The sequence below is a fragment of the Halichondria panicea genome, chromosome 1 (genome assembly GCF_963675165.1).
Source record: "Halichondria panicea chromosome 1, odHalPani1.1, whole genome shotgun sequence".
NCBI lineage: Eukaryota > Metazoa > Porifera > Demospongiae > Suberitida > Halichondriidae > Halichondria > Halichondria panicea.
In genome coordinates, this window is record NC_087377.1 from 9,198,977 (window position 1) to 9,212,550 (window position 13,574).

A 13,574-nucleotide genomic window follows, 5' to 3' on the forward strand; every position below is an offset into this window, starting at 1 on the left:
TGGGTATAGAATTAAGAAATGTGCATTGCTTACTTGGTCGGGAAATGTTCACAATATCTTCAAACTCCTGTCCTCCATTGAGGGTCGAGAGTCCGACCATGGTGTTTTCAGTCGTGGCTATATCAAACCGACAGAAAAAGTCATCCCCACAGAGGTCATCTGCTTCCTGCTCTAAGGATGGATTAGAAAATACTACCTCGAATGTCGGTGTAGTTAGCCCAGCTCTCACCCTCAGGATATGTGAAAAGACTGTCTTGTGGCCTGTTAATACTCCCTACATGTAACATCATAATTATTAACGTTAACAAACGAAAATAGTACAAAGCTGACACCTATTGAGTTCAACCGCATAATGATCTATATTACCTACACAAAGTTAATGCCAGATTTGGGGAGGGCAGAGAGTATCATAATTTTTTTCGTGGCTACATTATAATATACTCACACGTAACTCCAAACATTTCATGGATGGTCTTCAAGTCCGCATCCAGTGAAAGGGGATTCCCGGTACGTGGTGTGAGGTCATCAGCTGTGTCCCCATTGTAGTTTCCTATTAACCCTTGGGTTCGTCCTTTCCATAAAATGGGAAAACTCACTAACAGAATTGATAAGAAACCATTCTCTTCTCTGACTTCAATATACGCTCCGCTATTGAATCTCGCAAAAAGTTTATTTCCGTCTTTTTCGACAGCCACTCCATTGAATTGTTGAAGAGACACTTCAGTAAAATCGATAAATGTTCCATTTATAAGAGCATCAGGGTCATCGGAAAAACCAACTTGAAATTGGATTATACTAGAACCGTCGGTCATAGCAACAGCGGAGAAGACAGAAGCTCCAATTGGGTCTCCCTGAGGATTCACAGCTTGGGTCATTCGTCCCTGAAATGAGAAGATGTCATCCACTTGAGCTATCAGGTACTCTCCCTTGCCGTTAAAGGTGTACTTAAATCCATCCAGAGTCACAATGTGGGGATCTCCATAGACACACGCTGCATATAATAATGGGGAAAACTGTATACATCGTTAAGTCATCACTATCTAACAATAATTATAGACCTAACAATAATTATGGACCACTATAATTATATATAGATCTATATACATGTACAAGGGAGGAAAAAGTTCTTTCTAGATCTTTATCTATGATTATACTTACCAGGATTGGGTGGGTTATATCCTTCTCCATTGTCTGAAGGACGCTTCTGATAATAGGCATCACAATTACTAAGTGGTCCAAAGCAGCAGAGAAAAGCAGGAAGGACATCTTCTAGGAAATGGCCCAGAAAATTTTGTGGGGAAACTTGTCAACTGAGCCTCCTCCTGGGGCACCCACCAACAGGTTTCCACTTTTTTCATAACAACATTGCTGTCCAGCACCTGAGGGACTATATAGAGAAAATACTAGTTGTGACGAAGTGTACTCTATAATAATGATATAGTGTATATTTAGTAAGGACCATAATAATTATTATAATAAGTTGCAAACACCACTCTAATTCCTCTGTAACATCGATCATTAACTAGCCACCCTGCTTTTCCTAAGCAGTTGCATGCATGGTTTTTGCCATATAAAAAACTGGTACTGAAAATATCCATCCACCTTGCCTCTCTTGATCTGAAGCATGTCTCTGATCCAATGTGAAAGACGTATCTGCTTAAAAATGATATTTATACCAGAATCCTCAACAAAGCCACTATTAAATAGCCTAACTTGAGTGACCCTAGGTGGACAAGGGAGGAGTTCATCAAGAAGGTTTTTACCGATACCTGTAGGCTGATCATTGCACCAAGCTTCACATCTTAATCGGAGATTATTACTACTCATGTAATACAGAATTGGTGTCCACAGAGTTACTCTATTTACCAACAATCGAACAATCGGCCTTCTTCGTTGCATAACATCTCCAGAAAACTCTCCAATCCTAACTTGAATTGCAATTGGTCGTACAGCCATGTTATTATTGGTACGCACACTGAGAATTGGGAATTACCACATTTGCTTGCCCAACATTTGGTAAACCTGACGCTAGTATCTCAACATCTTCCCATTCTCCTGTGTTCATATCAAACTCAACAAGAACAATATTGACTTTGTAGAAGGACGGGTCTTCGGCATGAGAGGGAAGAAGATTAAAAGGATTCCAAGTTATTAAGATTTCGGTTTGAGGAAGAATGACTGGAGTGTTCAAATTGTGCTGTACCTCAGTACTGTCTTCAATGTGTACTGGAAAAGGAATAGCCCCACATGCATGCGCGCAGTGTAACATAATTATTAAATTAAAGAATGCACGGTGACGAGAGTTATACATAACTAAAATGCTTCAACGTGAAGTATTGCATATACTTCACGTATATAATTATTATAATTATGCACTTAATTACTATAAATAGCTTACATATAATTGCTACAAGACTGTAATTTTGTTCGTATATACCTGCATAGAATCGAGTGCCAATGTCATACTTCAACGTTCCATTCTTATTTGTGACAACGACACGAAGAGTTTTCGATCCAGGCTCTAAAAATGCCGGTGACACACAAACAGCCACAACAGTTGGATTCTCATCTAGCTCTAAAAGCCCCACATTGTAGAACACAATAGTTAGGTAGAGAGTATTTTGGTACCAGCAAACAGTAGAGTGTAACTAGCTACTCACTAAACTGCTCTTCTTGGGCACTTTGTAAAATTGCGAACACGTGTTAAACTCTTTGCTATGGGTGGACGCAGAGCAAAGGAGGTACGACACGGGTATATACGTACCTCAATTAGGTAGGCTTGGTTACGTGCAACATTCAACAGTAGAGTCATTGTTGAACGTGACTAAAATACGTAAGGGTATATATCATTCTTCTGGGGGTTGGACGTATATTACGCCCTGAGGCATCAAATTAGTATTGCCAGTAAACTATATACCAGTGAAAAATGTAAAAATATATGTTGTAACGGGATTGGAGTTATGCTCTCGCCGAATTTCTTGTTTCCACGCTTTTGATGTTCCCGCGGCCAATCCTAGCAACTGAAAATGTTTTGTGGGACTTGTGTATATAAATTAAGGCTTACTATTTTCCATGTCCTCAGGGTCAGAGCATCGTGCAATATCACCGTTGACTTGAAATGTCCATACGCCCGGTATATTCACATTGGTAGTGGAATCAATATTCATGATTAGTGAGCCTGGCACACTAAAGAACCTCTTCCCATCACCAGCATTGAATCCAACTTGTGCAGGGGTTCCCCCAAATCCATTGGTGCTCCCTGAGGCATCTTCTTTGGTCTATTGCATCTCACCATCAGCGTATATAAGAACTTGACAAAAGAGGAAGTTCCATCTGTCATAAGCACACACTGAAATGTTGCAATCTGTGTCTCGGAGAAAGGTGAAAAGTTAATTAAATACAGCATTTTGCACTGTGAAAATTGCTATGAAAATTGCTAGGAAATTGGGAACCACTTGAACATTTCTATAGGATTGGCCGCGGGCAAGCACCAAAGAGTATCAAAACAAGCGAGGAGGAGACAAACCATCACAATGTCTTTATGTGATGCATGACAAGTGTATGCATGCATTGATTGTTCATTGATTGTTCATGACAGTACATTACTCTTGCGAAAGAAATCTTTAAGGAAGAACACATTTGCAATGTAAAAAATTGCTAGGATTGGCTTACGGAGGAACCACAACTAGAAGTGTGGAACAAAAAGCGGGAGAGACCCGTAAGTCAATCCGTGAACAAGCCGATTTAACAATGCAAATAATTATATACTTGTTTATAATTCCACGTAATTTAATCGAACGTGAAGTAATGTAAGGGGACCATGTTAACATATACATGGATGCCATTGATAATTTTGTTTGCTAATTATGCCTCGAGGCGTAGCCGCCGAGGGATACGGTAAAGCTGACTGTGTGTGTGTGTGTGTGTGTGTATTCCAGCTGTAACTGCTCAACGGTTGCAATGCGACGAAAACTAACAGCTTCTATAGGCTTCTAGCCACGTTCTCTTGGATTTTGATTTGGGGATTGACAAGATCTGTTAAAACTGCTAGCTATAGTAGCCATTGTGAACTTGATCTCTTTGGACACACTCTTTAATTATTCCTGTGGATGTAATGCGCATGCGCGCTCATCCCCAAACGCTAGAGAATCCAGTGCAGTGGCAGAATCATCTTATTTCTTTTTCTTGAGGTCCTGGTGTATACCGGTAAGCCACAAAACAAATGATACCATATAGACTAGATAACAATAGATACATGTACACAAGTCTTTTCTTCTCAGTATTAATATAGATAGATACACACTCTCTGCTTGTTTAATACTATACTGTCTGTGCTTAAATTCTCTCTTACACTGTGCCTTTGACAAAGGTTTGGCTACAGGCCATTCAAATAACATGCAGTTGCTTCAGTATCATTGATTTAATTATGTGATTGATCATCTCACAGACTACTGACTATATGCCTTTGACAAAGGGTTTGCTCCCACTGTTTGGCTACAGCCCATTTAAGATGATCAGTATACACTAGGACACCCCTTTCTTGTGAAACAATCAGAGCACATTGCTAGCTCTTATAACACTCTAATATTTTTGAGCGAAAGCAAAAAACACATGGCGAGAGGCATTAGCAAGCGCACGCTTGCAACACTCGTTAATTAATTTTGAGGAATGAACACACAATTATAGAACCTATAATTATTCTGCTGTTGTAGCAAAAGCTCACTGTATATCGTAAATTTTAACCAATCATATAAGCTAAAGGTGCCGTGTTTTAAATGCTTGGTAAGTCTGATTGCATGGTAATGTCCGAGAATGAGACCTGCACGCATGCTGTAGAGGAAGGAGCTGTACAACAACTGAACTGCTGCATCTGCGTGCATTTACGGGCATGTCACAGTCATGCCCATCTCATAAGTGATATAATGAACACTAAAATACATAATTATTACAAACAGTAATGATTTTCGTGAGTCAAACCTAAGAGGTCATGCGTCGGTGATCAGAACATATCCATGCATTGTCCAGGGTTTTATTTCTTCGGAACTGTTATTTGTTTGGAATTGGAATCTTTACGCATAGAAAAACCCAAGCATTATTGCTGATTGCGCATGCTATAGAAATGGGCGAGATCACGACTTAGTAATAACAAACCATGCAGTGTTGCAAGTGTATAGTTTATAAACAGAGCTGCGCTAGTGCTGATAGCTAAATTAGTTTAATAGTTGTCTGCATGTCAGGCCAGGGGGGTGCTCAAGCCCACTGATAAGCTCCCTGCTAGACACGCTACTAACCAGCAACTTCATCTGAAAGCAATCTAGATATTGAGGTTAGACTATTTTTAAGTGCTCTATTAATTTCTGTGTCGTCAAAGTTGAATCGCAATTGCATGTAATAATGTAGCCTCCTTCACAAGGCCTAAACAATTCAAGGAAGAGCGGCCTGGGATCGAGGCTAGTAATGATGCTATACACGCTTGCAATCTATGTTTAAGAATAACTATTGTTATATAGAACACGCTCTTTTTCAATATATACCTACCCGGTCAGTGTGTCCAACTCTATCCCAAGTGGCAATGAAAACAAAAATTGGAAGGAATCTTCTCGAAAAAAACGTCATTATATCGTTTCTAGCTTGTCTTAGAACATCGTTATCTCGTGTCTCCCTGTAGTACACAGTACCTGTTCCATTTGTATCCACGTCAGCCCAATAGGGGGCAATCAGAAACAATCCGGACAACGGAAATGATTGAGGAGTGACAGTTGAGACTGCAGCATCAAAGGAGATAACTCCATTTGGGTTCACCTGGAGTAGCAAAATATGTATAGAGCATTAATAGTTGTGAGGGACCCGCATTGCTATCGGTATAATTATAGGTATATTGGAGTGCAATCAGATCGATAGCAAAAAATACACAGAATGGACCACAAACATATTTTCAATGAACAAGCAAATGAGACTGAATTGTTTGAAGGTGAAAGTAAGTGTCAGTGTATAGTCAATAATAAATTAAGTAAAACCGACTGCTATGGTATCAAAAACACACCTTTTTATAAGCGCCACAATTATATTCTACAAGCGTTTCTTTTCTTTGTACACCTAGTTCAGTCTGCATGAGTTGGCATAAACTACGGTTAACACTAAGCTTGCATACTTGAAAAAGGTTAGCATTATGGTGTCGCTGTTGGTAACACAAATAACTTACAAACAGGTTAGTATACTGCTTTTCGAAGTAAGAGAATGAGCCAAACTGTAGAGTGATCTGTTCAGATGATCCATCATCGTTTGAGGGCACAGTCGTATCCCCTGAATTTTGTCCAAAGGAATAAAACTCCTCCCGTGGAATAGCCAGCAAACAAGTCACAAATGACAGCAAAAAGATGATTGTCTTTTTAGATCTACCTTCCATGGTTCTCAAAGTTGTAGAATCAGTCACCTGGCCGAGATCCCAGAGCAGAGGAGGCAATTTCAGTGCACTAATCCGGTCCTGTAACTCTACATGTACCCATAAACCGCATGCTGGTAGCCACTGACCACATGAATGCGCAGCCCAGGTTGACCACAAACCACAAGTTTTAATGCTCAAAAACACTTAACAGTTGTAGCTGTAGGGTGCACTGCCATTAATTTTGTCTCAATTAATCTGCATGAACGTTTACAGAGATTTCAGGTTGGTTGGCAGAAGTTAAAAGTTGAAGTGCAGCCATCTCACACTGTGTATGTTTTACTTCACTAATCCAATTAGTGGTCATGGTTGACTGCACTTTAACTTTTAACTTCTGCCAACCAATTTGAAATCCTCTATATCAATGATATAATTATCTCTAAGCTTGAAATTATAGGTGTTAATAATCATAATCATGGGATGGATTAGCCTCGGTCCCAGGCCGATTTTTTTTTAATAGAACGAAGTTGAAAAATACTAGTAGGCGACCTAGCGTTCAATTGGAGACGGATCGGCCTGGGGTCGAGGCTAGGGATGGATTTTAAATCAGTAAAAAACTGGGATCGTATAGATATGAGAATATCAAGTATTTTATCACATGATGGTTTTTTTAGGTAACTGATAATTGCAATGTAAAAAAATTGCTAGACTTGGATGCATGGGGAAACACCAAAAAGTGTTGAAACAAGAAAGCAGACGATTAGATTAGGTTGCACTAAAACCCCACAAATAATTGGAGAAGTAAACCTCATCCCACCATGGAGCAATGTGAAAAATTGCAATCCATATTTTTTGGTGCTTTTCCAGAACACTCGCAAATTTCGCAAAAATGTACATATTCAAACGTTATAACAGATTGGGCTCTCTAGCTCATTTCCACGTTTTTGGTATCTCCCCAGTCCCCAAGCCAATTCTAGCAAATTTTGTGCAGATTGCAACATACTTTTTTTTCAGAAAAATGTGATAGCAACAAAACATGAGACATTCTCGGAATTTTTGACTGGTTTATAAATCAATGCTCTAAAGGTGTGTCGATGACGACGATGAGACTATAAATAATTATCGACCCCCCCCCCCCATTGACAGTAAATACAGTAAATAATAATTATTAATAACAATTCTATAGCTGTGTTGTAGTTGAGTTCGTATTACCATTCAATGCGGCATTTTCGGCAGACCAAGACGGAGATATCACGAATAGTCTAGTAGAGAAAAAATGGATCTATTCTTGATTCCATGCAGGCTGCAGGAAAGTCGAGCTATATATAATTATAATTAGCAGAGCCATTCTACATAGTAGCATACGATGCATGCATGGTAGTTTAATAATTATTATAACTCACCATAATTCTAGTAGTTAGCTTTGCAGCTTTGAGTGATATAGAAGTATATTATGCTTGACCAATTGTGTTGGTTTGAATAATACTTATACTGTATTTGGGTGGTATTAGCACTGCATGTTATTAGAGGTGTGCCGCTTTTAGCCACATTTTGGGGGATTTGTATTACCGTATTGTAATGTTTTGGACTTATTCCTAACCTGGTATTTACCTTATTGATTTTTGTAGTCATATCCGGTTGGGCATTGCGCTCTGCGCAGCCGGCTGTATTGTTCAACTTATTATGCAATGTTTTGTAATCACCTGAGTCTCGATAATATATGATCTTTTAACCAAGACAATAAAGATAGCCGTGTGCACAGCAATAGTGTAGCAGTAAACCTAGCTACTACATAACACGTATATAATTATTAAATGCTAGAAATATTATATGCAAGCGTGAAATAATATTATTATGGCAAGAACGTTATGCGATATTTATTTTATGCTCTCGTTAAATCATGGTCAGTGCAGTTTAGCGAGCGAAGTGGCTGCATTTCAGAAAATAGCAGTGGCTAAAATAATTATTCATCTAATGACTATTATTATAATTTGCGGTACAGTACGATAATGACTTGTAAATTGAGTTGTACATGTATGATGTACCCTTACATGCACGAGTCACACCGGCTCATAAGAAAACAATCGGGTATAGACAATTTGAGAGAAAAAATTAATTTGGAAAGGCCTATATAGCCAGAACGCAAGCAAGAACGCTTAGGTTAGATCGCAAAGTCTCGCTCAACATTTCACCCAAAAATGAGAAAATAATGAAGGAATATTAAGGGATTAGCTGTTGCTAAATTTCTTGTCCTAACAATGTTACACCTTGCAAAATGTTTTTTAGTCTGATATAAAATTATGATAATTACGCAGGGACTCTAATATTAATTTTGACTAATTTTGTACAGCTTAGGATAGCAACGTTGAATCAATTGCCGTAGACTAATTTTGTAGTTTTAATTTCCGTATGATGCTCTTCAATACGAAAATAACCCGCTATATCGTTTTTTGCAATGCAATACAACTTCACTGCATATAGGCGATTGAAATGGAGAAATTGTGAAGAATTATAGACACACAAGCACTTTCCTTTATTGGGACGGAACTCAGCGTCGATTAATCACACCCAAAATTAATTGCTTAAGTAAATGTACATGTAATTCTTGCATGGTCATGTACCGTAGTTTTGTACAAACTATCTATTTACTAAATACAGTAGACTCTCGTTAATCCGGCCACCCTTGGGACAGTATTTACAGCTTGGCTGAAATAGCGAGGTGACTGCATTTCAGAAATAGCCGCAGCTAAAAATGACCCTACCTCGAATCTAGTGACTAATTTTGCGGCTCTGTTTCAAGGATAATGAATCATTACTTTCCATATCCAATTTTGTCTGCCACACCACACCCAAAACATCATACCCGGCCGTAAAAAACCTACTTTGGGAAAGCCACACAACCAACCGGTTTATGGAATAGCGAGTGGCCGCAACAAGTTTTGTGTAGTAAACATCTGGCTAACAATCTGTGCCATACTAAATGGCCGTACTGTAGAGAGTGAGAGTCTACTGTATTCGTACAGCTCAGGATAGTGACGTTACATCTATAATTATTATGCCAGAAAAATTTGCTGTTTTAATATTTGTACGTGCTCTACTGATACGAAAATAACCCACTATATGGGTACGTAGGTTGTGTGCACAATTCAATACAGAGACAAATAATTTATCTGAGGTGTAAAACTTCACTAAGTTGAAACGTAATTATGGGCGAGCATAAAATTAATAATAATTATCCTAAACAGTCAACACACACTCGCGCACTTTCTTAGCGATCTTGAGACTCTTCACTTTATTCTCAAACTTAGCTGACTGTATCTGTACAGGATGAAGGACATTATTAACCCTACTCAAGAGTATAAAAATATACATTTAGAATAGACTACTCGTTGGCGCTATAAAAATGAAAGTATCGTGGGTGCTGATCTATCGGTATACATGGATCCGAACAAATTAATACAACACTTTTTGCTTGTATGCAGGGAACGGTGCAAAAGAGTGGGAAAAGGTTGACTATTAATAAGGGTTAGGGTTAGGGTTAGGGTTGCAGCCACCAATAGTTAGTGCTAATGGTACAGAGAGCAAATTACTAATTTTTATACGTGAAAGTGAAGTTAGTATAATCAAAATTGTTTGCTAAACACGAACTAGCCACAAATATATAAGCCATAACTCTAGACAGAAGCGTTTTGTTTCAAATCCACAAATCAAATAAACTAAAAGCAAAGCTATTACTTGTATTTGTATTGCAACCATAGAACATTTCCAACAATAGTTTGCTAAACATGAACTAGCCACAAATATATAAGCCATAACTCTAGACAGAAGCTTTTTGTTTCAAATCCACAAATCAAAAGCAAAGCTATTACTTGTATCTGTATTGCAACCATAGAACATTTCCAACAATAATGCAAAATTGTTTGCTAAACACGAACTAGCCACAAATATATAAGCCATAACTCTAGACAGAAGCTTTTTGTTTCAAATCCACGAATCAAATAAACTAAAAGCAAAGCTATTACTTGTATCTGTATTGCAACCATAGAACATTTCCAACAATAATGCAAAATTGTTTGCTAAACACGAACTAGCCACAAATATATAAGCCATAACTCTAGACAGAAGCTTTTTGTTTCAAATCCACGAATCAAATAAACTAAAAGCAAAGCTATTACTTGTATCTGTATTGCAACCATAGAACATTTCCAACAATCATGCACTGACACACACAAACACATGCACTATACGTATATATATGCCTCTGACGTGCATGCCCATGCATTGATGTATATTGATGGTATTGGATGTTACCAGGATAAAGAAGTTGAGAGTTAGTATAACTAATAGTATTAAGGCTCTGAACACATTGACACTTCCTTCACATACATGCATAACTGTTTGCTAACATTAGCTTTACCATAAACTGTGCACTCCCATTTGGCTAACATGCACACTGTCACTTACTTAGCACAGACTATCTTGCCACATTATACTTCCTCTCCAGTAGTACAAATTCACCTCATGTAGTTATCCACTGGCTCATCCTTCAACCAGTGCTCCCCATCCTGCACATGTGTGGGCGTGTGGAGGGAGTGGTTAAAGGTAAATGCACTGTAAATACGTAAATAGGTTGGAAATATACTTTTGGTTTGGAAACAAACTTAAAGAGTTCTACTTTTGCATTTGAAATGATATGGGGTGTATTAAGGAGTAGCATGCATACTTACTTTGTGGTACATGATTAAAAATAATAATAGCAAACATTTTCCACCTTAGGGTTTAGCCAGATATAGAAATTATAACGAGACGTTCTGGATTAATTAATTATCAACCCTCACTGGCACATGGACCAACAAAGTGACCCAAGCCGGTAATGGGGGCCACTATAATTATTGATTAGGTACTTAATCGCATGTTGTCCTATTATTCACTGTGATTCGTAGAGTGGATTAATCAATCGCATATCAGTAATTAACGTCATTAACGACGTGCAATTACTGCCTTGACGACGTGTAGCTCTAGTTCAACGTGCAAGTTTAGGCTTCTTAGTTTTTATACAACAACGAAGCTTTAACATCGAAATCTGCCAATATTAAAACTAATAATTTGTCGTGTGGAGGCATCCAGGTGAATAGACTCACATGTCACACACAAATAAACTAACCAACGGACTACTATACCGCCCACACGCGCCTCGGGTAATGAATGTTGTTCACGAGTCTCAGCTCTCAACGGTGCAGCTAGCAAGCTAGACAACACCCATTTTTTCCAGCTGTAGAAAGTAAGCGGCACCATAATTTACCATTTTTAAGGCGCCACATTAAAATAATTAGGTTGGTAAAGGTGGCTCTATTAGGAGGTTGATAAATTAGTTTCGAGGCTGGATGGCGCATCTTTAGAGGGGCGCCTTCTAATTGGAGGTAAAAAACAGTTTTGAAAATGGACTGTGCATGCAGCTCTTGGTCTTCCAACAGGCCTATATGTACGTAGGTTGCACAGTTTGTTTTGGCTTGGGGGCTGCCCAAAATGTGGAAGGAATAATTCTGTGATCTGTTTGCTCATTTTACCTCTATATACCGCATCTTTAGAGGGTCGCCTAAAAAGAGCTTATATTATGGTAGGCGCTAGGCACCAGCTGGGCTAAACGCAAATTTTGCCACTCAAGTGAATTATTTTTTTGGGCGCTGTACTGAATTACATCATGGTATGGTAGTGCTACATAGACTGACATGCATGCATCACAATGGACTCGAGTAAGGCAATGTATTGTATAGTACAACAGACTTCAAAAACAAGCCTTGCAGCTGTTACCTTTTTTGAATTCCTAGCCAAGTGTCCACATATGTCTTTGCTTTGCTTGTGATGTATCATCCATAGTGATAGATCTAGTGTCTCTATGCGCTATGCTGTCCTGGGATGTACAAATTCTCTATCAAACCACAGCCACAGCAGAGCCACGAGGTTAATTCTTGCACATGCCCATGAATGAAAACATGGCGTCTATAGATAGGCTTGTGAGTAAGCATCACCAGGAGATAGCTGAACTTTATAATGATAGAAGTGATCTGAGTGGATGATTATAACTGGAAAGTGCAGTGTGAGAGTATTAAATACTAAGGTTTGGCAAATCTGGTGTTGACTAGACTATGTCTTGTTCTAGATGATTATTAACTTTCACATTCTTTCATTCCAGAATCCTTGCTATTAAGATATGAAAACGAAGGACGGCTATAAAGTGTCAGACGTACACTGAGTGGTCAACTCATCACAGGCATGCAGAGATCACGGAATGCATGGGAGCTGTATAGATCTACTAACTACAGTATTGTGGATATTGAGTTCAAGAAATTATTTTGGAGGATGAGGCTTAGCCTCTAGCCTCGATCATCGACACCATGGAAGACAGTCTTTTGGTGAAGGTAAAACAACTGTAGGTATATACAAAAAGGTGCATGGGCTGTAATCATTATTTTTGTCATTCTTATCGTCCCCCAACACATGCATGCACCAGGAGTTATGTGGTCAATTATGGCTTCATTTAGTCTTTTTCTGGTTCACTGGTATATGCCATGGACTTTTAACGTAGCTGGTTCTATGATATGCATACAGTAAACTATGACAAAGTTGTGGCATCATTAAAAGGACCATTCTTTAGTGCGGTACATTGTCTTGTACACAACTTTGTTGTTTCATTATTCATTTTTGGGTTGTGCGTAATTATATAATTGGGTACAAGTTCTGTTCACATGTTGTTTACATTAGAGCCGTACTGCTGGTTGGGTTATACTGTGAGTGTCATGCATAATTATATTTGTCCCATAATTAAACACTTATAGAGCTGCATGGAATAGTTTAAATTCAAGTTGAGCAGTGAGTCCTAGCTATAATGTCTATATAATTATGGGCATGCATGTAAACTGGTTTGAAGGTTTTGACTGTTGCACTCTGTGTGTCTCATGTGAATAGCATTTTGTAAGACATCTACTTGCAAAACATGTCATTTACTGATTGGCGTGCATGTGAGTTATTCACATGCATAATATAGCTGACGGTTCGAACCGTCAAGTGAATTGGTAGTGACAAATTGCAATTATTATAACTTTTTCTCCTGACAACAAATGCTGCATGCATGGTGATCTGCCACACAGGTCTAAGTAGTACAAGGATTCCATGCAAAGGTCCTCATTTTATT

The 13,574-nt window shown here is 38.5% G+C and overlaps 1 protein-coding gene, 1 long non-coding RNA gene and 1 pseudogene across 2 annotated transcripts; all 3 read right to left on the reverse strand.

Annotated features, from left to right (window-relative positions):
• LOC135352502 (sushi domain-containing protein 2-like) overlaps positions 1–1,367 on the reverse strand; it is a 1,666-nt pseudogene extending 299 nt beyond the window's left edge.
• A 1,686-nt stretch (positions 1,368–3,053) lies between these two features.
• On the reverse strand, positions 3,054–6,406 carry LOC135352503 (sushi, nidogen and EGF-like domain-containing protein 1). The gene is made up of 3 exons (XM_064551679.1): positions 6,203–6,406; positions 5,539–5,802; positions 3,054–3,278 (listed from the first exon to the last, which is right to left on the reverse strand). The coding sequence occupies exons 1-3, from the start codon at positions 6,404–6,406 to the stop codon at positions 3,054–3,056; spliced, it is 693 nt and encodes a 230-aa protein (XP_064407749.1).
• Positions 6,407–9,534: 3,128 nt separating this feature from the next.
• Positions 9,535–12,360, reverse strand: LOC135344816 (uncharacterized). The gene is made up of 3 exons (XR_010397553.1): positions 12,194–12,360; positions 10,901–10,947; positions 9,535–9,700 (listed from the first exon to the last, which is right to left on the reverse strand). It is a non-coding gene; the product is annotated as an uncharacterized LOC135344816 (long non-coding RNA).
• Positions 12,361–13,574: the final 1,214 nt, after the last annotated feature.

Bases quoted from the DNA above. Each gene is read 5' to 3' on its own strand.
- LOC135352503 (XM_064551679.1), bottom strand. From the start codon at position 6,406: ATGGAAGGTAGATCTAAAAAGACAATCATCTTTTTGCTGTCATTTGTG. The intron at 5,803-6,202 runs GTAAGTTATTTG...TTGCTACTCCAG, and splicing joins AGCAGTATACTAACCTGTTT to GTGAACCCAAATGGAGTTAT. The intron at 3,279-5,538 runs GTAGGTATATAT...GAGATGCAATAG, and splicing joins GAGTTGGACACACTGACCGG to ACCAAAGAAGATGCCTCAGG.